Here is a 23,841-nt window from a genome sequence, read left to right as displayed (position 1 = left end):
ACAAACAAATTTTTCATTAGATTCCTGTGAAAAATGCCACAGTACATCATTTTCAGCATAACAGGGGCAGGTGAAGTGAGAAGAAAAGGATCATCTGGTGTTTTGTTCCTCAGCCCACAGCCTTGCTTGCCCTTGCCATGTGAGACACTGAGAGCACCAGACTTAAAAGCACATCTCCCAGTACCTGAAGATAATGCCAGAGGTCTCAGTGACGGCTCAGCCCCCCATCCTTCTGCAGGAACCGCAGCCGCGGTAGCAACACGCTGGGGGATGAGCCTTGCTGCTGCTTATGTGGGAGCCAGGGGAGCACGCTGCTGGCACCAGTCGCTGCCGGTGCGCACAGCGGGATGCAGTCCCCATCTCCGCTCTTTGTGTCTGGCAAGGTCAGAAATGGGGGAGGCAAAAGAAGTGGTGGTGCTGTTTTTACGAAAGATAGGTATGGAGAGCCTTAGATGGAATATCACATCAAATCCTGTCTTCCTGACTCGCAGGTCTCTGGGACATCCTTCCTCGCTGTGCTCAGCCAGCCGTTATGTGCGGTGGGCTGTCTGGATGGCAGATCTGTGCTTGCAGGGACAGCAGGATTGCTTGCGGAGGTGCAGAACTGTGATGAATAATCTTGACAGACTCATGCTGGCCATTCTGAGACTCAGCAGACTCCTCATCATGTTCCTCTCAGATAGGAGGAAAGCAAGAAAGATTGATCTGCGGGATTTCCACGAGGAGCCAGCTCATGTCTGCCCAGGCTTTGTGCTTCTGTCAGTGGCACCAAGCGAGAGCCAGGGAGCTACTGCCTCCTCGCTCCACCACAGTGCTCAGCCCTGGCTGCCCTGGGGCGAATGCAGACAGGCAGATCAGGATTGGAGCATGGGCTGTGCAGCCTAGCGAGGCCTGAGAGGGAAAAATAATGAGCCAGGATGGACCAGTGTGTCTTAGTGCTTGTGTTTTCCCATGTCCTATGGTGCAGGAGGGGGCTGGGAATGGTCCCAGCCAACGTGAGCACCATACTGCGCTGGCGCTGCTCAGCCCTCCGTGCAAATTGTGCTGTGGCCCCACAGGAGCCAGGCAGGCTTGGTGCTCAGCCAGAACCGGTGATGCTGGTTTGTTATCTGGGTGCTCCGCTACCTGGCTACCCTAGCATCACCTGCTTGTCTGCGAAATAGAGCTGCCTCTGCTACCCAACTAGCCCAGGTCTGGTGGTCTGAAGGGGTGTCCTGTGCTCTGAGCTCACTAGCTATGCAGGCAAAAGTGAGGAAGAAGCATAACATCGTGTTCCTAAATGCTGGACCTGCTTTATTTATGGCTGCCTTGTTTACAATTTTCATGATCACTTTTAATTGGATTCTGAAGAGGACATACGCATGTTCTGAGAGAATACACGCACACAAAACCAAACAAAAAACTACCACTGGAAAAACACAAAACCTTTTCCCAGTCAGCTGACCTGAAAAACAGTTCTGCTGGAGCCAGGCAAATTAAGAATCCATTTCCTCAACCACACTAACTGCAGAGCTATTAAGATCTAGGATACTTCCTGCAAGATGGGATATTTAGCATATGTCTTACCAGTAGACTGCAGGCAGTCATTCTGCCCCCTGTAATTGCATTACTGCCAGGCTAAACCCAAGCTAATAAACCATACTTGCAGATTGTAAGTGACTTGTAACAGGGCAGCTCTCATCAGTTGCAGAGAGCTCAAATCTACTGAAATCAACCATGGAGGCCCTGCTTTAGAAAAACACTCGGTCCTGCGGCACTCGTTCATACCTCTCCCTCAGAGTGCTCCTGTTGTTTTTGATGGTATTGTTCCCAGTGTGGTTGATGAAAGTGGTTTTGGGGGCAGGGAGAGAAATCTTTGGGTAAGAAAGGGAAATCTTAGCACTAGGTTACTAAATAGCCTGAATATCCAGAATCGTTTTTAAACTACCTCCTCCCCAATCTTATTTTTATGTTTGTGGGGACAATGGTTTTAAATCCAGATTTAAAATTCTCATGGTATTTCAAACTGTAACTCTGCTCTGAAGACCCTAAGGTGGCTAGATACTTCAAAATCAAATCTCAGCAGGTAGAAGGTTAAATTGTTTTTATGTAGCGCATGGAAAAGATTTGAGTCCCTCACCAGCTAAGCACACTGAAACTTTCAAGCGTACCTGTTACTCTTTTACTTCAGTCAAAGACTGAGGAGCTGATGCCCCAAACTCAATTCTTCACAAACTCAGAGTAAAGGAAAAGCCACTCTTTGCAGAATTACTTACTCTGAACTGCATCTTTACTTAATTTCTGTTTTACTGACCTAAAGCCCAGTGAATTTATTTGAAATCTTTCCACTAGTTTTGACTGACTTAATCAGGCTAATGAAGAGCACTACTGGGTCCTGTTACCATAGCAAAAGAGGGAAAAGAATTTTGGTTTTGGAAAGCCCACAGGAATGTGAGTTCCAAGGTGGAAACTCTGGCATCCCTTTTCTGAGACACAAGAGGGAAGAAATTTGTCTGTCTCCTGATTCTGGCCCAGGCCCAGCACAAGGGAAATCTGCCACTGGCTTAAAGGAGAAATGGGCACAGTATGAACCTTCTGCTTACTGCTCTTACCTGGTCATCTGCATGGTGCTGCTAAAATGCTTGGTGCAATAAATAGCAAAATGGCCTTTTGTGAAGGAGGCTTTTAAGCATCAAGACATGGCTAGGAAATTACGGAGTTCAAGACCTGGCATGTTGGTGTTTTATTCTAAATATCAATATATTAGTGTTAGGGTATTTTTTCATAATATACGTGATGGATAAAAAATAAACCTTTTTCTCCGGACTCCAATGCAAGTAATGCTCTCCCTCATCATTTCTGGCAGTTAAGTTTACATCCTAAAAGTCTTATAAGTAAGGAACACAGATTTTTCAAATAAGTAACTTTTTAACACCTTCATGGCTATATATACAGATCATTCTCTCCTTCAGAGTCCATAATATGTAAGCTGGTCTTTACCCGATCTTTTATTATTAGGGGATTCTAAGAATGTATTATAAGAAGTAATACACAATTCCATAGGTACTCACTGTCCACGTATGTTAATGGTTGGAAAAATCATTCCTCAAAAGATTTAAAGGATCACTTATAAAAATTCTAATAGCAATCATTTCTTGCAGTTGATTGCCACGTACAGATGTGAGTGATACTAGACTAAATCCTCACGGCTGTCTTAAAAATTAAGTGTCATGTTTGAGAGGAAGAGGTGACTAGACCTCTTGCAAAAATATGATGATTGTTATGTTTTATCTGAGATTCAGTTCTGCAGAGTTATTGTACACGTAGAAACTAGCTAATGCTTGATGTTCAGTACAGCAGTCACAAGGAAGCTCCTTTTAAACAACAACAAAAATGTTTTTGGAAAGTATTACGTTACTGTAACTTAGCAATGGACCACAGGAGCTTGTTGCACTGCATCTTGTGAATATCATCCATCTCTTTTTTGAATCTTAAAAAACCTCCTTGGTTACAGTACTTGTGGTGAATTCACTTTATTATTTTTTAGTCGTGAGGAGGAAGGGGTTACTGACATGGAGGTGTTTTGTTGTCTATATTTGTTTGCCTTGTTTCCTGTCAAAATAACTTAATTGTCATCGCAGACTATGCTATTGAATTTTTAAGGGATAACTATTCTAGGAAAGGGAAGGAAGACTGATATCTGTTAATGCCATCATGTTGCATGTAAATATGACCCGCAAAGAGAAGAATGTTACTTAAAAAATCCAGCAGATCTTCAGGCTGACCTTGTTGACTCGGAATGTTTGGAGGGAGTGAAATAACTTCATGAATTTGTCAGGTCTCATTGCAGTAAGAATTAGGATGGGTTTGTTGCTAAGGAAACACAAAAGAGCTTATTTAACTAGCTGTCATTCATAAATTATGACCTACTGTCTGGGGAAAGAAGGAGTTTCTACTTACGGAATTTTTTGAGTTGCAGACAGTAGCTAGTGAATAAAAGACAAATCAGGGGAATGAAAAATTCTTCTGTGTGAAATAGATGTCTTTTTGTTTACTTCATTCATCTGGTATATGTTGTGAGTCCATGAAAATTGCTCCTGCATTGTTTCCATTTTATTGATGACCTACTGTCTTTTAATAATGGTAAACACTAATCTTTTCCTGGAAAATGCATGTGCTGACAGGTTTAAACTATGATAAAACACCACAAAGGATGTTTATGTGATGGTGTTGCCTGAGAAAGAAAAGCTGAAATTAGAACAAATGTTCTGTAACTATTTAAAGGAGAATCAAAGCAATGTGTTGGATGTGTTCGATAACAATGTAAGTAGTTCAACAGATGATGCTATCTCTGATCCCGCAGCCTGCCAACAGCTGGGTTTGTAGGACAGAAGCCTGGAAATGTCAGTGTTTTTTCTTAGATAATACTTATGTTTTGGTTATCTGTAACTACCGAGAGAAAACATTACCATTTTAGCAGAACTACTCTTACAGTGACATATGTCATGAGGCAGCATATTTTCTTAGGTTTATTTTTGATATCAGCAGTTTCCATGAGAGATATTAGGTGCATTTACTAACTGTATTTTAACTTCTGCATGCTTTGTTAGTGATTTATTGAGCGTTAGTTTAATATTTTCATACAGTAGCAATCCATTCATGTTACTGTCTGTCTCAATCATTCACTTTTAATTCTTGAACAGTGACTTAGGATGAAGAGCCAAAATGTATTTCTTTATTACAAAAAGTACCCCAGACTGTTGGAGCTTAGTAATTAGCAGAATGATAGTGCAAGAATAAGCCTGTGTAGTTAAGTAGCACCTCCTGTTTCTGTCCTCCTAGTTACTGTGTTCATATGAAATAAAAACCCATCTGTCTCTGGGCCTGGGTAATATTACATGAGAATTTTTACTATGGCTGATCCCAAATTCTGGTGGTGAGGGGTAACAGGCGTGTAACACTCATGGATGACAGACCGCCATGTCAGGCAGGGCCCTGACGGAATGATCCAATGAAGTCACTGGAGTTTTTTCTGGGAAGGTTTTGTCAAAAAAAGAATGTTTCTCATTGTGTATGAAATATGGTTATTTAAAAAAGGGAACTATTATACAATTAAGCTATGGGCACTGTAATAATGATCAGTGAAGACAAATTTGTTTTAAAATAATCTCTTATAGCCTCCTGTACCGTGGAGTTAAGCCACAACTACATTTCTAAACAACAGTACTCATTTCTGTGTCAGCAGAAGTGCTTAGAATCTGCTGATATTTGGGGATGTTTGCCACATGATGTGTTTTAGGATCATATTCCTAGAAAGGGCTTTATTTTAATTATTCTAGGAAAGATTTCTGAGCAGGTAAAGGAAATACTATCTGCGATATAGAACAGAAAGTGTAACTAGTGAGAAACGAGAGAAAAATACTCTTTTTTCAGTACTAGCTTAAGAGCTTTAAGTATTGTGATTGATCTGCATGGCACAGTAAGTTTCTGGTTAGAAATGCTTGGTGCTTATCTTTTATCAGGTTTTTCTGCCTTCAGTGCTGCAGGGTGTTTTTATGCAGCAATAGCTTGCACTTCCAGAATGAAACTGGGACAGGTGTAGAGAAGGGCTGGTCAGATGATACAGTGGCCTAACAGATACGTTTGATGACAGAAAGCTAAAAACGCTTTGTGCCGTAGCCTCACGACGTGCAGGCAGAGGTGCGAGATGATTTTTGACTACAAATAAAACAAGCAAGCTAACAGAAAGGCACGGGCATCTTAGAGGAAGGGAAATGACACAAAAGGAAGCTCATAACATGTCCGTAAACAAATTTAAGCTGGAAATACGTTTGCCATAATAGTTAAAATTAGGTCTGTCTGTAGGTATTCTGGAATGAGTATAATGGGGAAAAAAGATCCCTGCAGACTGTGTTATGGGATAGCTAACTGTCTGTTAAGAGTGATTACTTGCAGCAGCAGGGATGGGACCGTGTAATTGCAGAAGATCTTTTTGAGCCTACGTTGCTCTGACGGTAATGGTTACCTGGAGGATGATTTGTAGCAGGGAAGTGAGATGAAAGCAGTTGGAGGGAGAAAACTGCCAACACAGCAGGTATGAATTGATAGAGCTGCCCTTGTCTGGTGGCATGCACATGAGCTGAGCACCTAGCCAGGGCAGGGCTCCTTTCACAGAGCTCCCAAAGGCATCTGCAGGATTAGTGCAGGCACACTTGTTGGGATGTGGCTTGCACACTGACCTCTCAGGGTCACCCAGTGGGCCTTGATATGTGTCATTAAAATCTCTTCACAGCAAATAGTGACCAACTAATCAAAAAGCAATTACCTTGTTTCTATATCTAATATTAGCTAGGAAGAGCACTAACTAGAATGTGAAAGGAAGGGCTTTTGAGGGTCTCATTCAGAATTTGGAGGTGAAAGAATCGAGTTTTATCTTATGTCGTGATTGCCAGTGGATTTCGTGTCATATTTCCAATGATATTTTTTAGTTTACTGACTGAAAGTTTCAGTGAGGGGAAAGGGGCCTTGGCAAGGGAATACAGCCCAACACAGCAAGTTTTTGTGCTCATTTCCTGCAAGCCTAATTACTTCTTTCAAGAAAATCTCTGGAAGTTGGTTCAAGCTTTCTTGTCTCAGGTACAGCTAACTTGCTTCCTCAGAAATTGGGGATGGAAAAGGATATCTTAGGAAACAAAGTAGCTGAAGTAGTTTGGTGTTGTTTTTTTGGCTTCATATTTCGAGGAAAACTAAGATCTGTCTTGAAGATGTGAACATTTTCTTTTGCTAGTTGAAAGTAATTTTAAATGGATTTGCCAGTTAAACAATGCTGACTGGACAGAAGTATTAAGAGTACTGGAATTTATTAAGCCTGAATAACACACTTCTCTTTAAAATTGATCCTATCTATAGATTGGGCAAGATGATCAGATGTGGTGTAGTAAGCTTATTTAAAAATGGAACAAAACCCAACCAAAAAACAAAGGGGAGAAAAAAAAGTGTTCTAGTGTGCATACTAGGATAATGAGTGACTAACAAGTTTTATCATAGCATGCCCTGCGGAACGCATTTCAGTGTGAAATATGGAGAGGACTTGTGTGGCTTCCATTAAAGCTATTCCTGAAGCTAAATCCCTCCATCTTGCTCAAGAGTTGTTCCTCAGTGCTATTACTGTATTAGACAGTCATGAGTCACAGATGAAAAAGGTGAGAGCCTTGGTTGCCTAAAGCTTTGTACATACCATTACTAGCTGATCTCTAGGGAGTGAAAAAGCACTTAGTCAACTAGGGTGAAGTGCTTTTCATCTGGCCAAAAGGTGAGGAGTTGATAAAATTCCTTTCCCGAAGGGAACCTCAAATCTCCTCATTGTTAGAATTTCAGAGCGACTCATCAAGAAAATGCAGATATTCTTAATTTGCTTGATCCTTGATTGGTATTGTATTTCCAGCCACTTAAAACATGGAAGCTAAAATTATTTTTAAACAACTTTCTTAATACATGTATATAACTATAATTAGGAAAGCTCATTAGAAATGTGTATGTTGCACTGAACTCTGGGCACAGTGAGCACGAGCTTTATAAAGGTACTATCCCCAGCAACTTCTCAAAAAAGTGTTTAGGATGTGTAAGATAATGATTTGGTAAGATGGTAAAATTTCTACTGAAGTCAACTCAAAGTATGGTTTTAGTAAAAATGGTACATTCAAGAATGCTTACCTCTGCAACACCTGCTGTGCAGTGATGTAGTGCTGTTGCCTCTTGCAGACCATCTTTAAAACACCTAGTTTTCACTCACTGAAATCTTTCACTCCAAATGCGTGTTGAGAGGTACTTGCCAAGGGAGTTGCCTCCCTTGCTGCTCTTCATCTCTTGCTCTTGTTTATGCTACAGTTGGATTATTAGCTTTTGGGTATGCTATTTTAGCTTTAAATTACATATTGCACTGCATGAATTAGAAGTAGGAATTACATTAACTTAGTCAGTGCTACATTTCATTAATGTAAAATTCAAAATGCTATAATCCGTAATAGGACCGATCCTGAGGACTTAATATTTCAAATGCACAAGGTCAAGCATGTCTTGTTTATGCTTCAAGGCTGCATCTGACAGCCAGTTCCTGCTGTTAGGACCCATCAGTCCAAATACTCTCCACAGCGCTACTAATGCCCTACTAATTAGAAAATACACACTTGAGTTTTATGCCATGGAGGACTGTGTAGAGACAGCTGTACAGAAATTTACCAGGCTCCTGCATAATACAATGTATTCATGTAGTGCTTTTCTGAGGAGAAAGTTACAATGGGATGTAAAATGTATTAATAGTAAGTTTAAATGTCTTTTTACATAGCTTTGCTTTCAGCCATCTGCTAAGCTCTACTCTTCCTGAAGTTTTCTCTGAATTGTGTTGCTAAGATGTAAAATCTAATAAGATTTTGTTGATTTGCCAAAACTACTTTTTTTTTTCTAAAACATTTAACTATGGTAGCAGTAAGAAAGTGGAAAGAATCGTTAACAATAAAAGGTCATCTTTACTTGTGACCTGTGATGCACTGTTGTCAAGTGATGGGATGAGCAGTGCTTGCTCTCTGTATCCAGAGTCAGATCTTGGTCCCTCAGCTCAGCGGTGAACCTTGAGGAGGCAGTGGTTTGGGCACCTTTCTGTCTCTCTGATCCTAGTATTGACAGCCCAGAATAGTTTTGTAGAACAAGGTGAGACACAAGACAGTTGGCTTCTGCCAGGCTTATGACAGAAGTAGTTGGAGAATTCACAGGAAAGCAGAGATCATCCAGTGCTATCCTGTACCACTCATGTATGTGCTTCCAAACAGAAAACTCCAGAGAGATAGAAAATCCAGCTTTGGGCCTCTTCCAGGGTGGAAATGAAGCAACCTTTGGTGCAATCTTTTGAGACCCGTGTGCTAAAGAAGTATGTTCTCAGAGCTTGTTCACAGAAATCTGGGCTTGTTCTCAGAAATCTGGCCAAATGCCCACTCAAGTTGTTGCTTGGGTGTCAGCTGGTTTACTTTTATTAGTAAAGACTTGTGGGTGTGGGTCCAAAAACTAGTGTAAATTTGTAAGTGGATTTCTGTGAAGTTCTACAAATTTAGATGCCAGCCTCAGAATAATTTTTCACATGTGAGCTTTCTGCTAAAGTATTTACACCATCTCTAAAAGCCTATTTATTATCGGTTTTGGCTTTGCAATATATAAAAGGTTGCTTGTACAGAACAGAGAAAACACAAGGTCTGTGTATCTTATGTTCATACTGCTGGGTTGCTTCTGAAGAGCTGTTATTAAGGCCTGCTTCATATGCTAGTCACCTAATGCTTGTGTCCTTGCTACCTGCTTTCCCTGTTCTGGCGATCCCAGAAGCGCTCAGGAAAGTTCTCATAGCCACTTTTTGTGACCTTGTTAAAGCAAGCACAGAAAAAAAGTTTCTCCTCTTTTCTCCATATTGGTTATGTGTACATGCAGTCAGAAAAGGGCTTGGTCTTATGTGTATAGGTTTAACTCAAAACAGAATCTGCTTAAAAGAAAAAAAAATGCCGACCAGCCATTATTTGCTGTTTGTAAGATACAGCAGTGCAGAAAGACTGAAGTAATGTTCTATTTAATGCTATTTCTCCTGGTTCTTTGGAGGGAGTAACTGAATTCCTTCATGTATGGACTCAGGGTGCATGGGGCACACCGATGGTATATAGATGGCTGGAAGAACAACTTTTGTCACTCATGAGGGCAATTCTTGTATCCTCTAAATGTATGAAATCAGTCATAAATACAGAAGGGGATGCTCTGTAATTTCTGGAATAACTCTATTTGGAACGAGCCTCTTCTGGTTGTGTTGCTGCTCCAGGCAATTACAATTGCCTGATATTGAAAGGACACCCTTTTCCTACAAAAATGCTACAAATTCAGGCAACTATGGCTCCACAGTGAAGGTCTGAGTTAAACAGCTAAAAAGGTAGATTTCCTCCTTCACAAAATACTGCTATGAAATGAAGAATGCCAAATTAGGAGGTTAAGTACCATTACTAGGTGTGTCAGAACAGTATGTTTACTTCAGTTCTGCGTCCTGCTAGAATAACAAGAAGACTGAGAAGAGAGACTTGCTGGAAATTAGGGAGAGGTTTAGAGAGGCTTTGTGCACTTTTTTTTTTTTTTTTTAGTCTTATCTGAGCTGTCTTAAGGCCAGTAGTAAACATAACTTAAAAGTTTAAGTATCTTTTAAAATGTATTTTATTAAGAGCTATTTTTATTTTTGTGTGGCATGTGGGGCTCGTTAAATTGTCAAATCATGGCTGTTAGCTTTGCACTCAAATGACAGGTAAGAGATGATGGAGATGGTTTTACATACTAATTTGTGGATGCAATCTGTAGTGTTTCAGCATATGTGAGTATCTGAATTCTAGGCATATTGGATTTACTTTTTTTACTTTTTGCAATTAAATTATGTCCATGATGATTTTTCTGGTTTTGTGATTACTAATTAGATACCTAGACTTTCTGTGCACATGTATAGCAGTGCACTCTAGGCAGAAACTCTTCTGAGCAGACTGACTCCTGCTCTCACATGGTTGTACTTTTAACTGTGTGTGAAGAACAACAGTAAAAACCAAAGTCCATTTCATGTTGGTTGCTTATTTCAGAATCATTTTCTGCAAGCATTATGGAATTGTGAGTGGGTAGTGGTACATGGAGAAGAGGAAAAATTAAAGGGCTTCTGCATCCATGCAGGCAGTGAAATAAAGCTGGTGAGAGGAATATCGCTTGCATGGAACAGGAGCAAATACTCCTTACTTGGAAACTTGTTTAAGTGGTTAAATGGGTTCAATTCTGTTCTGATTCTGAGGGGGTATAAATGTGAAGTCTCCTTTAACCTGACGATAGTAAAATGTGGGTTGGGCACTACTCTGATGGACACCAACTGAGGCACTCCTTGTTCTTGGAGGCAATAACAGTATAGTACAAAAACAAGGCTGGAGATTTCTTCTTGGAAAAAAAATGTATTTTCTCCTCAAGACGCTAACCTTTGACTTTCAAAAAATTTTCTTCAAAAAAAAATTAATAGACAACTTTATGCATGCCTTTCATTAATATGCCATCAGTATGATCAACATTAATATGAATACCAGTAAATGATACATGCCTGTACAGGTGCCTTTACTTAGTAAGGACATATTCTACTATGGAGAACTTGAACTAAACCAAGTCTGTTTGTATCTAGCATCTGTATGACCTGTGTTTTTGTAGTGGATGTAGGTCTAGCAATTTTAGTTTTCTCAACAGGCTTTGCAAGTGCAGGTCTATAAAACACGTAGAGTCTCAGAAGAGTGCTTACCGTGGTGGTGAGTCGGGATACATGATGTTGACCTGAGACAGCGTATCCAGATAGGAACCAAAATCAAAAGCTGGGGGGAACTCCTCCATGCAGGTGGATCTTAGCTCCCCAAAAGAGCCACCGTAAGAGAAGCCATCTGGAGCTGGAAAACAAGCAGATAATTCTAGCTTTTTTTTTTTCCTCCATGATGGATTCTCTGAGACAGTATCAGTGTTTATAACACGTCCGTAAATCAGAAAATAAAACCTATCTGAGGCAGAATTGCTGTTAACTCTGAGCAATCAGCTTTTACAGGACATTTCTGTTCCTTTTAGAGCAAGCCTCTGTTACCCGTGGGTGAATGGCAGCGTTTTGGGCTGTGGCACAGGGACCATATATTTAGCACTATCCTAAGAGATGCTGGTGTCTAAAGTTCTTGAGTTCTTGTTGTGCCTCGAAGGAGTGTAAGTCGCATGCAACTTCAAGCATTGGCAAGATTGCTGAAGTTCCCAGGAGCCGTGTACATTGCAACCTGGCCAGTGCTGTGATGCTGTTTAAAAGCAGGCTTAGGTGCTTGATTTGTAAGTATACCTGTCTTAAGGAAGTGCTGTTCTTATTAAAAATGCTCACAGGAAAAGAGGAAAAAATGGCAAATACTACAAAAAACTATCCTGCTATCTGTTGCAGGGATTTCTTAATACTTTCACACAAGAGTGTCATAGCTGTAGAAATACCAAGCAGTTAGTGCTATCGTGTATCTGTGATGATAGTTAATGCGTGACAGTCAACATCGATCTCTGTAAGAATGTCCTGAATTGTGGAAATACGGCACTTCCCAAATCTCCCACTCGTTCACATACAGTGAGCCTTCCTTTTCCCTCAGTGCTTTAAAATGGCACCTGGAGACAGGGCCAACTTTTCAAGTGCCGTCAGAGCAGTGCTTCTTGAGCAGAGGGCAAAGGGCAGGACTCGTTCCTGCCATCCTTGGACTGGCTCTACCTCCTCCTGGCAATTTTCACCTCTGCCAATTTATGCTCGAGGAATTCTACCAGGGCTAATTGAGTCTATCACGCACTGTGCATTCCTTTTGCTTGACAAATGAAGGGAGCCAGCTTCACAGCGACTCCCGCTGATCCCATTCTGGCCAGGGGACGCATGCTGAGACACTAGGATGGTGTGTGCTAATGGAAAATTTTCTTTTAGGCAGACTGGCACAGTTTAGTTTAAGATTATTCTTTTGAATATCTCTGAAAATGTCACCATGCCTTTCTTTTTTTCATTTCTGCAGTATTGTTATTTCTAAGAAGCAGTTTGAAAATGGTCCTTTACATTTTGGCCTGACTTCAGGCACTTTAAAGGTGGTGAAATTAACATAGCAGCAAATTAGTGATTGTAGTGATTGGATCCCAGTATTCGGTATGTTGTCATGCCAAAATATTGCTGTTCATGAGTAAAATTAACTCCAGTTTGTGTTTAACTATTTAATCCCAAGTTTAGCTGCTGAAAAATAGGACAAAAGGATGTTACAAAAATAGTAGAGTTGTGGGGATTCTTTTTGTTTGTTTGTTTCCTCCCCCTAGTACGTTACTAGTGGAGTTGGCATCACTTCTTTTGGGGTTTAAACTTTAGTCTCAAAACACAGACATTATTCATGTATCTGGATAAATATTTCTGAAAAAAGTAAAAGAAAAAAAAAAAGAAAAAAATCCCTGGTTTGAGTGGACATATTGATCCCAGAAAATGTTTCTTTTAGAAACAAAAAAGCCTGCTCCAAGTAATTAAATGAAGTCCAATTGACTTCAGTGGATACTTGATTTACCTCAGTGAAATCAAGATCTGATCCAACGCATTTTAAAACAGCATGGTATTATTGTCTTCTCTATATAAATAAGAAAATTAAAAGATATGCAAATAAGTGTGCTCGTAACAAACTGCAGATAGAAGAGCAAACCCATAGATAACAAAAACTGCTGATGCTCCACTCATGAATCCATTCACCATTTTTTTCACTAGCTGAATGCTTACAAAGTAACTTTTTGTAACTGTTTTTTCTTTAATATAGAAAGAATCTGATTCTGTAATTTTCTTGACTCTGTGGCTTCAACTTCAGTCAGCAAACCCCATATTGGCCCAAAATATAAAATCGCACCTTCATATTTCCAAATCCTTCTGAAGTATGGAGGGTTTTTGTCAGGGAGAAAAAAAAAAAAAAGGACTTATTTAATAGTAAACCAGTCTCTTTAACGATGATGGCGATTGTCTGTGTAATGACATTCTGATGCCTTGTTCTCTTTATACCCAGATTTAACTTCTGTGGTAAGAAAGGAGGCAGTTGCCGAATTGTTGCTGTAGCTTGGTGCACACTGCACAAGTGAGGGAGTCCTGGCTTTCCAACAAAGCAAAATTACTTTATATGCTGTACCATGGCTGTAAACGGATATGAAAATAAGCTATCAGGAGTCCAGTGATGGAGAAAAAATCATGCAGTGTATCAAGGAAAAATATGCTGTTTAAGAAATGCTGTTGGCATTGGCCTCGTTCATGTTAACCAGCAACTGTGGGGCTTGTGCTGCATCAGTTGAGGGCCAGCACAAGGATGATATTAGACTGCAAAGCTGCCTGGCACCTGTTCCTCATAACTGTTTACTCTTTTTTTTTATCCCTTCCGCAGTGGTTGGGTTTTGTGTTGCCTTTACCACCAGATGTTAATAAAGGTAAGCATTATCTTGCTATAACTGTCTTACCATAAACAGTGTCTCTCCTCTGGTGGGGGTGCCTTAACCGTCCATCCTTTCGCAGGCTGCCAACAATGATTGTAACGCAGGAGAGAAATAGCACAAGGCCAATCACTACTCCAGCCACCAGAAGGGGTGAAACAAGCAAACTGGTATCATTTCCGTTTTCACTGTAGCTGGGGAATTCACTGGTTGGGCTGCTCTGGTTCAAGTGAACTTCTGCACAGCAGAGAGAGGAAGAATGTGTCAGTTGTGAAAAGAGAAATGCGGGAAGTGTGGTTATACAGACGCCCAAAGTAAAGATTTTTTTCAAAGCACTTGGAGACAGCCTCAGCCAGACCCATTGTACAAATTCTTGCTTTTATGGATAACCCATTTATTAGACCGATTTGTGGAGCTGTTAAGTAACTGACTATGGGGGATTCAGTGTGCAATCATTCCCGTGTTATGGGGAATAGCCTGCTGGAGTCAATGATGTACGCTGCATAATGATCAATTTGCTTATTTCTGGAAAGATTCGTTACATCATGAATTGATTGATGCTGAAAGAACCTCAGTGCACAGGGAAGAATGTTAAAATTCAAAAATTTCAATGCCAAGCAGAAGAAAGGAATCAGATGTTGTTACCAGGTATGGAAAAACTGCGGGGTTTTGTAGAGAAAGTTTTGGGCAAGAGTGAAAAAGGAGCATGCCTGTGTAGCATGGGGCCTGTTTTAGTTTGAGGGATGGGTCGGCGTTACAGGAAATTGTTTTGGAGCAGACAGGGGAAGAGAGTCGTGGCTTGGAGAACAGCCTTTAAAAAGGGGGTCCTCTCACTTGCCAGATATGCCAACTCAAAGTCTTCTCTTCAGCCATTTCTGTGTGGAATAAGGGTGAAGGTATTGAGGCAGAGAGAGATGTGCATAAGTAGGTTGTTTCTTTAAGTTTTCTATATTACATATGTTTTTGCATAATCCTAGTAAAAACTAGCTGTATTTTGCCTACATATCTGATAAATTTACACTAGCATGTGTTCTTCAAGGAGATAAAAATGAGTTTACACAGCTGGAAATCCGCAAAAGAACATTTTTAACTTACCAGAAAATGCAGGAATTGCCCATTTGCCTAAGGCAGCAGAGCTTTGAGAAACAAAGTTTGTACTTAGGAAGAGGAGAAGTTGTTCTGGACCTTGCTTATGTAAAGGGTTAATGGAGTCCACTGGAGCTGTCCCACTAGGAGAGTATGTGTGATGACAATATTATTTGTTTCTACTTTTTAATTACAAAAAAAAAAAAAAAAAAAAGACTGCAAGAACACTTCTGGCTCCCAACCAGAACCACAATTTCTTAGACCACGGCAAAGCATACTGCGTAAGGATGCAAGTGTTCAGCCCGAGTGTTGGAAACCATCTGTCTCTGTTGATTGTTTCATTATCTTTACAAGACTATATTTACTTTATTTCCATCTAAACTGCTCTTGTATTTACTAAATATAGATTTTAGTGAGCTTCAAAATAAAGATTAAAAAATTTAGTGATCTTTACAATGAATTTGAAGATAATTGTCCACCTGGAACACCTGACTAGGATGTTTTACAGTTCTTTTGGTCATGGACTGTTTCTGATGCTCCTGACATTAGTTAGGTGACTAATATCTAGAAGTGGCTAAGTGGTGGTCATGACACAGTGTTAAATATTCGGGTGATTAGCAGAATCAGTCCGCTAACTGTGACAATTAACAATAGCCTCTAAAAATGTGTAGCCTACTGTTGTGGTTTAGCCCGGCTGGCAGTCAAACACCACACAGCCGTTCGCTCACCCTCCCCCCTCCCTCTCCGGGATGGGGGAGAGAAACGGGAAAGTGAAGCCTGTGAGTTGAGATAAAGACAGTTTATTAAGACAGGGAAAAGAATAACAACAATAATAATAATAATAATAGTATTAATGGTAATAATGTGTACGAAATAAGTGATGCACAATGCAATTGCTCACCACCCGTTGACCGATGCCCAGCCTATCCCCGAGCAGCCGGCCACCCCTCCACCCCGGCTAGCCACCCCTATATATTGTTCAGCATGACGTCAGATGGTATGGAATACCCCTTTGGCCAGTTTGGGTCAGCTGTCCTGGGTCTGTCCCCTCCCAGCTTCTGCTGCATCCCTAGCCTGCTCGCTAGCAGGACAGAGAGAGGCTGAAAAGTCCTTGGCTTGGTGTAAGCACTGCTCTACAACAATTAAAACATCAGCATGTTATCAGCGCTCTTCTCATTCTAATCCAAAACATAGCACCCTGCCAGCTACTAGGAGGAAAATTAACTCTGTCCTAACTGAAACCAGGACACCTACCCATTGTGTACTTCTGGTAGACTGCATTGCTAATGGAAAAAAGGAGGTAAATGGTAGAATAAAAGGATAAAGGATTTGGGATTTCAGTGGATAGATGGAATCCCCACTTAAAAAAAAAAAAAGAGGCTTTTTAGTGTTTATTTGTGCAAAAAGCTTGGGCAGGTAGTAAGGGTAACCAAATTTGGACCTAGGTCTTGGAAACAAGTTGCAATAAGCTCACGTTTTCCCATCCTGTAACCCACTACAGCTCTAATTCACAGCATATGCAAAACAACAAAAAATGGAAACAACAAAAAGCCAACCCCTTCACCCCTCCAAAACAAATCAACAAACAATCAAACAAAAATCCCTCATGTTTGCTGCTCAGGGTGTAAGCAGCATTTGGAGTAAAACAGCATTTTATTGATGGAAGAAATTATTAATTATTAGAGATGCATATATATATCTATCGAGACTAGTTTTCAAATAGAGCATGGTTATATTTTTATATCTGGCTATATGCCTGTTGAACAGATAAATAATTTGTTTGCTACAGAAACTGAAGCTAACAATTTTTTGCTCTTTTGCATGTTCTGTAAAGTAAATACATGCTTTTGAAAGTGCTTTTTACATGGATAGTTGTTAGCAGATAGTTTGCAGCAGTGTTTTCCCAGCTCTTTCCCTTTGGGACATACAACTTGGTGTCTTGCAGTCACAGTAAGTTAAAAAGAAGATGATGGCTTCAAGCCAATGTGTATCATCATTGGCTAACACTTGACATTGAGAGAACTGACTAGAAATATAAACCAAACTGAGGAATTTGCACGTAGTAGGTTGGTTTTTTAATTTTTTTGTAAGCACTTGACTGTTGGCTAAGAATCTTTATGAGCAATTAAGATACACAGCCAAGAAATGTGCTGAGCTTCTACAAAGCATTGTATCAAGGAACTGACACCTCTGAAGATGAATTGAAAGCACTAGCAGATAACTTACTGGTAATTTTGGCTGACTTGCAACGGTAAAAGGGAAGAATCAACTTTATTCCCATCATGATGAGAACATAAACCTGAGATATGAGGTTCCACCAGACGCTACTGGGATTGTAGTGTTCAGCTGAAGTCAAATAGCACTGAAATGGGCTGGTGACAAATTTCCCAGCAAGTTCAGTGGGAAAGAAGAGAGGCTGCAAGTGAGTGCTTACGGATCTTATGAAACCTAGACAACTTCTCAACAGTCCTGTTAACAGGAGGCTTCCTAAAGAAAATAATTTTATTTTTTAGTACATTGTTTAGCTAGAGAAGCCAGCTTGTGTCTGAACATGTTAACTGTTCTGGAGATACTTATGTTACCACTCAGTGTGAGCACTAACACTGGGTCCTGTTTTGCTTTATAGGAATGTAATGGGTTAGTAGTGACTTCACATAGAAAGTACTCGCTTGTACTCTCCTTTTGTACTTCAGGATTATTTTTTTCTTACAAGACAGCCCGTTTATCTAGCACATTCTCAGGACTTCCTTAGCTGTTCCAAGTCTTGTCTATTTTATCTCCTGTTTCTCGCTTGCACGAATCTTTCTCTTTTTATGTTCTTAATCTAATTGAACCAAGTCTCTGGCAGAGACAGGTTATATTGCAATATTGGTCTTATTAGGAGGAATGAATCACTCCCCTAGCCTAGCTCCTAAAACAATATGTGGTTGATAAACTTCTCTTTTGGTATTATTTTCAATTTGACATTGTAAGCCTTCCAGATTTTGCTGTTCTGAGTAGCTGCACTGGCTTACTACAATAGGAATCGATTAAGTGACTAATGACAACAGACCCTGCATTCACATAAAATCTTTCATTTTGAATTTTTTGGGGGTCAAAAGACGTTTATATTATTTGGGCAAAGAATGTCTCATACACTTTTATTCTCTTATCCAAATACCTCTTCTTTTGATAAACTGTGTATTTCTCTCTATAAAAAATGCTATAGGTTTTTATTCAGAATAGAAGTATCTGTAAATTGATGTAGAGTCCATAAATATAATAGTAGTAGCAGATTGCTAACCTTTTCTTTGAGGCCAGCTTTATTTTTTCAACAAAATTTCAAACTGTAAACAAAGCATGCATAAATGTAAATACTTTATATCTAGTCCTCTAAATATGAATTATATTGTATGCCCAAACCATTGCTTTTATCTGGTGATAGGAGCTGTGTAACCTGACATGGTGCAAATGGTGTGCATAGTTGCAAGTGCAGCTGTGAATACAATGCTAGGGACGCATATAGCTGAGCAAACACTTAATGTAGTATGAACATACTAGCGGAAAATTGCCCACACTCTCCATTTGCTGTTACACAGTAAATTATCCATCTGCAAAATCCCTTAAATATGACATTATCATATTTTACCCAGTGATCCTGCCATCTCAGTCAACCAAGTTTTAGAGTAATTCCACGTAGCTGAAGGAGGTGCAGTACGACTGGACTTCTGGGGTACATGTAGTCTTGTTTTTACTCCTCATTAACCTGGCTTTGAAGGGGCACTTTTTACTCCTTTCTAACTCAGTGGTAAGTAATGTAGTTTCAGTTGGGTCAGATCTTGTCAGAGTGAAATGTCTTGGTATGCAGTCATGGGAGCTTGGGTCATTCCAGATAAAGCCCTTTATTAGTAGCGGTTTTGCTTCCCAGACTGAATTTTGTACGAACAGCTCGCAAGGAAGTGCTCATTCATTGTACTGGAAGGATTTTGTGTGCAGAATCATCTACCTCTACATCCCTGGCAGGCTCAATTATGCTTAGTCTGAAGACAGAATAGGTTTGGTAATTACTTGCTGAACTAGAACTGAAATGCTGACAGAACAATGTTGTATTACTTGTACACCACAGGTTAGGATAAGCTGTTTGGGGTTAGTGATCTAGCTCCTATTATCTTCAACAAATCAAATCAACAAAAGCATACGGGGCTGGAAATAAGTAGGACGAAGCTCAGTAGAAGATAGTGCATAGTATGCTTTGATTTTAAGTGATCGCGATAAGGTGTTTCAAACAGCAAAGCAATTTAAAGCATGTTTCTGATTGCCTCATTTAATTATTTTTTCTCTGGTTGGGACAGTTTTGGAATATGCAGCCTCTTTATCAATGGGAGAAGATTGACAGATGGCAAGAAGGAGCTGAGAGATCCTGGTGAGGCCCACAGGTGAACTAAATTAGTGAAAGTGATGAAGATTTTGTTGATTCTGCATTTTTGAACAGTTCCTGTTCAAAGGTGATTTAGTCTGGCCAAGAGTGACCTATTGGATTAGGCACTCACTGCTGACTGTGAAATAGGCCTCTGGCTGCAGCTGCTATCGGGCTGCCATCATGCTCCTTATTCCTGTAGCTTCCAGACAGGAGCTCACAAAATGAGTAAGGTAGGCACATTGCAAAAAAAAAAAAAAATTGAAAAAGGTTTTGAATCATAGACATTGGTTTTGTACAGAGCATCACTGTAGCAAGGGAGAAAGGAATATTACTGAAGTCACTGAATGCAGATGCCCCACAAGAGCTAAATCCTAAAAATAAAAAAGAATGTCTGGATTCAAAGTTATTCCTTTTGGATTATAAGGAAGGTTGGAAACTCTCACATATGCTAGATAAACACCAGGATGCCACCGACTTACGGGATTTACCTTGGTTATCAGTATTACTCAAGAGCAGCTCCAGATCTAAATCTGGTCTGCATTTGATTTACATTTATACTTTGTTCCACTCATACTTTTGTACAAACAACCTGCCATTTTAAAATGGAATGGCAATTTAACAAGCTTTTATTTTTTTCTTTTGTTTAACCTTTCCAATCCCTGGCTGTAGTGAAAACATTTCAGTTATTCCATAAAAGTAAATGCCTATGAGAACAACTCAGTTCTGTCAGACATGATATTTGGCACATTTTCCATGAATCACTTTTGATGGATCTATGCTTTCTTCTGACTCCCTGGTAAAGAGTTGTGCTTAATGATAAAATTGGAGCCTAATGCCTCTCTTTCCCCTGCCCCCTTGTCCTTTATAGAAGAGGAAAACACCATGCTCTCACTCTTGTCCTGCCTGTCTGATTCTGACCAGTTTGGATAGGGAAGAAACAAGTCATGTTCTCAAATAACTTCTTGCAATCTACTTTAGGTCCTACAAAAGATGTGATGGCAAATGCATTCAGGTAGGAATAACCGGGGGCTCAGAAAGAGTTAAAAACTGAGAACGTACAGTGAGGTTGGAGCTGTCATTAAGATCTGGAAGATGGAGAGTTGGTGAGTGATTGTAAGGAGAGGTTTTGTAGGTCTGGCTGTGGCAATGGCTTATGCCAACTGTAATGAATTAGGTGGCACTGCCTTCACACCTGGATGCATTTGTTTGGGTTCTTGCCATCTTAAAGCTATCCAGTAGTGCAGACTGTCAGGCTACAGTGCAAATTCACATCTCTGCATTTTTAGCACCAAAAGAATAAAACCTCTCAGCACACTGGTTATGTACTAATTCAACTATGGGAAGACTGCATCACTTTCTTCCCATGTTACAGAGAACGAGCAGATAAGACCTGCTACCTTAGGATTTTCAATAGTGTTAGCAGGAACTGATGATGACATGAAGAATAGGCAAGGCTGTTGTTGGTCCTTCTGCATTTATCTTGTTATCTTGCAGTTGAGCAAATGAGTGAAGACTAGAATAATCTGGAAACTGCCCCCACTATAAATCAGTTTTACAAGAGCCATATAAATAGTATGGGAAAAAAGAATTCTTGGTTCAGGAGGCCCAGGAGCATATTAAATTCTCTCTCATGCTGCTTACTGCTGTGTGCAGCTGGGGGCCCAGTCATGTTGCAGTCCTGTTTGTATGTTTCTCTGATTTGAATGCATAAAACTAATCTGCTTCATAAGCTACAATTGATATTCAGCAATAACTGCATAGGTACTGCTTCAAACTCATACCTTTTCGTGGCTTGTAAAGGGCATTGTATGGTGTATGTATTTGTAAGTTAAAGATTAGTCGATATAATTAGCTCATGTATATTGTAGCTCACACTATTTCATCCACTTAACTGCTTGTGAGAGCCCATTAGCTTGTGCTTGATGGTAGCTTATCTTCTAAAACATAATAGCTATTTGACAAAGTCAAAGAATAAATATATTTTTGCTGTCAGTTGCTGCAACTGTGACATTTAAACAGCTCCCACAGCCAGACGATTCTCATTATTATTTTTAAATTTGAGGTAAAGATCTTTGTATACAAATGGTTATGTAGTCTTGCCTGATTATTGCTATTGTGGGAGGTTTCTTAGCATAACCCAAACCCATATTTATGCCATTAAGCAGGCAGAACCTGTAAATTTAGATTAAGTTTCTCTACAGCTAACATTGCCTTTGATCTTTCTCATATATATGTTCTAATCATAATTAAAGCCTTGTACTGATTAATAGTTAAAAAAAAAAAACAAAAACAACAAATCCTTATTCAGAACATGAGACTGTGTGGTAGGAGCATTTCAGTTTTATCTGATGCACTCAGCTTCAAGTGAGTTTGGATCATATTTACAGGTACAAAAGCTGCCCATGACCTTGAGAAGCTCATCCAAGGCAGAAAGGGTGGCCTTTCCTCTGAGATATCTAACTCTGCCTTTTTATCATGTCTGCTGGGTATCAGATAATGACTTTTCTCTTCTTGCATTGACATCCTTATTATAGAGCCAGAATGAATAAGATTGGATCACCAGCAGCCTGCAAATTGGGAATGTCAGAAGCAAAGAGAATGTGGCTGCATAAGGGCTCAGAAAATAAATCTTTTCAGATGCTGTGGCTTTAGGGTATTATGTTGATGTCACAGCAGCATGTATAGGTGCTGTTTCAAATTAACAGGAAAAATCTTCCAATTTTCAGATCCATGGTCTATTTTATCAACATGATAAATACCATTGCAGTGAAACAAATCACTTTGGAGGTAAAACAGCCCACTTCAGGATGGACAATGTATTTATTCCCCTATTTTCTCATATAGAAACACCTTTGAACTAATACAATTTTATAAGCAGGACCTGAAGCTATTACTTTTTTCAGAAACTCCATATTAGTGCTTGGAAATAAGTATGATGAGAATCCTATTTTACCCATTATGGTAAAGTTACTTCCTGAGCTCAAATCCAACTTTGGCTGGTAGTGACTAGATCTGGGGTAAAAGCAGTAATTTTTATATTATGATAATTTCTGTTATTTTGACATATAAACTTTTTATTTTGAATTTTTTTTTTGGGGGGGAAGTAGCAAAATAATATTTTTTCTTCTGAGATGGAAAGTTTTGAAGAACTGTAGTTGGAAAAAAATATGTATATATTTTATATTACCTCAGCAGTGTGTCTCCTTGAACTGTGATCTGGGAGTTTCATGTTTTCTCTTGGGGAGGTTGAGCTATGTCTGAACTATGATGCGACCTAAAGAGGACCTTTAGGCAGGAAACCCAATTAATTTGGTGGGGAGGGAGGGGTCCAAAAAGGCAAAACTTTCACAGAGAAAAGTTCAATTCATCACAAACTTTACTTTCCATATTTAAGATTTTTTTTTTTTAAATTAAACCAGTTAGTAATCTGACCTGCTCATGTGACCTGAAACTCTGGAATACAGCTAATAAAGAGCTGCAATAAAAGAGCTAATAAACAGCTGCAACAGAGCTCTAAGAGTAAACTACTAACTGGGCTTCAGGAGTCCTATCCACATTATACCTTGAGTCTCCTAGAGAGCTTTTGGCTATGTGCTGCTGCTTATTTAGGACTTATCCTATAAAAATGATCATATTTCTTATTCCATCCTCACCTCTAGTCTTCAATAGTAATAATCTACCAGAAAAAAAAAAGTAGAGTAAGGATTGATGTTAAGTGTGTAGAAAATAATTACAATGAAAATACTGAACTAGCTAGTTATGTAAGGCACTGGGTGCTAAGAGAGAAATCAGCTAACAGACGCTGGAATCGAAAGATCTTACTTGAAGATGTATTGCTGTATGTAATATATCTCTCTGTCTTCCTTTTAAGGTGACTCTGAAGTAATTAAAACGGCTTCGTAGTGTTGTTAGGCAGTTCCATATGAATTATAGTGTTGATGTCCCAGAGCATACAAAGCCTACAGTAGGACTTAGATTATCGTATGTATCTGTAAAAGCTACAGCAGTATCTGCCCGCATAAATCAAGGCTTTTTCAGGTACCATTAAGAAGCTATTTCACTCACTCAGATTTTGTCAAGGACTTCTGCTTAGACAGCTGCAGGAATGTCAATAATAGCAAACCAGATATTGATTCATGGGGTGGTTGCAATCACCTAGCCTCTTTGCTGCTAAAGGAGCCACGAAAATTCAAGGACACTAAAAGATGTATAGAAATTACATTACTCAGACATTACTATTGTAAAACCTGGGGGCTAAAATCCCTTTATTTAAAAACACAGTTGTTTACTATAGAAGACTTGTTTAGTTAGAGGATTGGTAAATCAGAGTACAGGACTCATGATAT

The 23,841-nt window shown here is 39.6% G+C and overlaps 2 protein-coding genes across 4 annotated transcripts in view; one reads left to right on the top strand and one right to left on the bottom strand.

Annotated features, from left to right (window-relative positions):
• Positions 1 to 23,841, bottom strand: part of BEAN1 (brain expressed associated with NEDD4 1) — a 54,523-nt gene that overhangs the window by 3,873 nt on the left and 26,809 nt on the right. For all 3 annotated transcript variants that reach the window (XM_040570713.1, XM_040570715.1, XM_040570714.1), the window contains 2 exons: positions 14,038 to 14,247; positions 11,315 to 11,456 (listed from right to left, as the gene is read on the bottom strand). In XM_040570713.1, the coding sequence (XP_040426647.1) occupies positions 11,315 to 11,456; positions 14,038 to 14,247 (352 nt within the window). The remainder of the gene's footprint in view (positions 1 to 11,314; positions 11,457 to 14,037; positions 14,248 to 23,841) is intronic.
• Positions 5 to 2,962, top strand: LOC121076438. Its single transcript, XM_040570716.1, has 2 exons — positions 5 to 383; positions 492 to 2,962. The coding sequence occupies exons 1-2, from the start codon at positions 34 to 36 to the stop codon at positions 883 to 885; spliced, it is 744 nt and encodes a 247-aa protein (XP_040426650.1). The 5' UTR covers positions 5 to 33; the 3' UTR covers positions 886 to 2,962.

The sequence above is a fragment of the Cygnus olor genome, chromosome 12, assembly GCF_009769625.2.
Source record: "Cygnus olor isolate bCygOlo1 chromosome 12, bCygOlo1.pri.v2, whole genome shotgun sequence".
NCBI lineage: Eukaryota > Metazoa > Chordata > Aves > Anseriformes > Anatidae > Cygnus > Cygnus olor.
The sequence above is the reverse complement of the archived record's forward strand: the minus strand, read 5'-3'. Positions and strand labels throughout refer to the sequence as shown.

Bases quoted from the DNA above. Each gene is read 5' to 3' on its own strand.
- LOC121076438 (XM_040570716.1), top strand. From the start codon at position 34: ATGCCACAGTACATCATTTTCAGCATAACAGGGGCAGGTGAAGTGAGA. The intron at 384-491 runs GTCAGAAATGGG...CCTGACTCGCAG, and splicing joins CGCTCTTTGTGTCTGGCAAG to GTCTCTGGGACATCCTTCCT.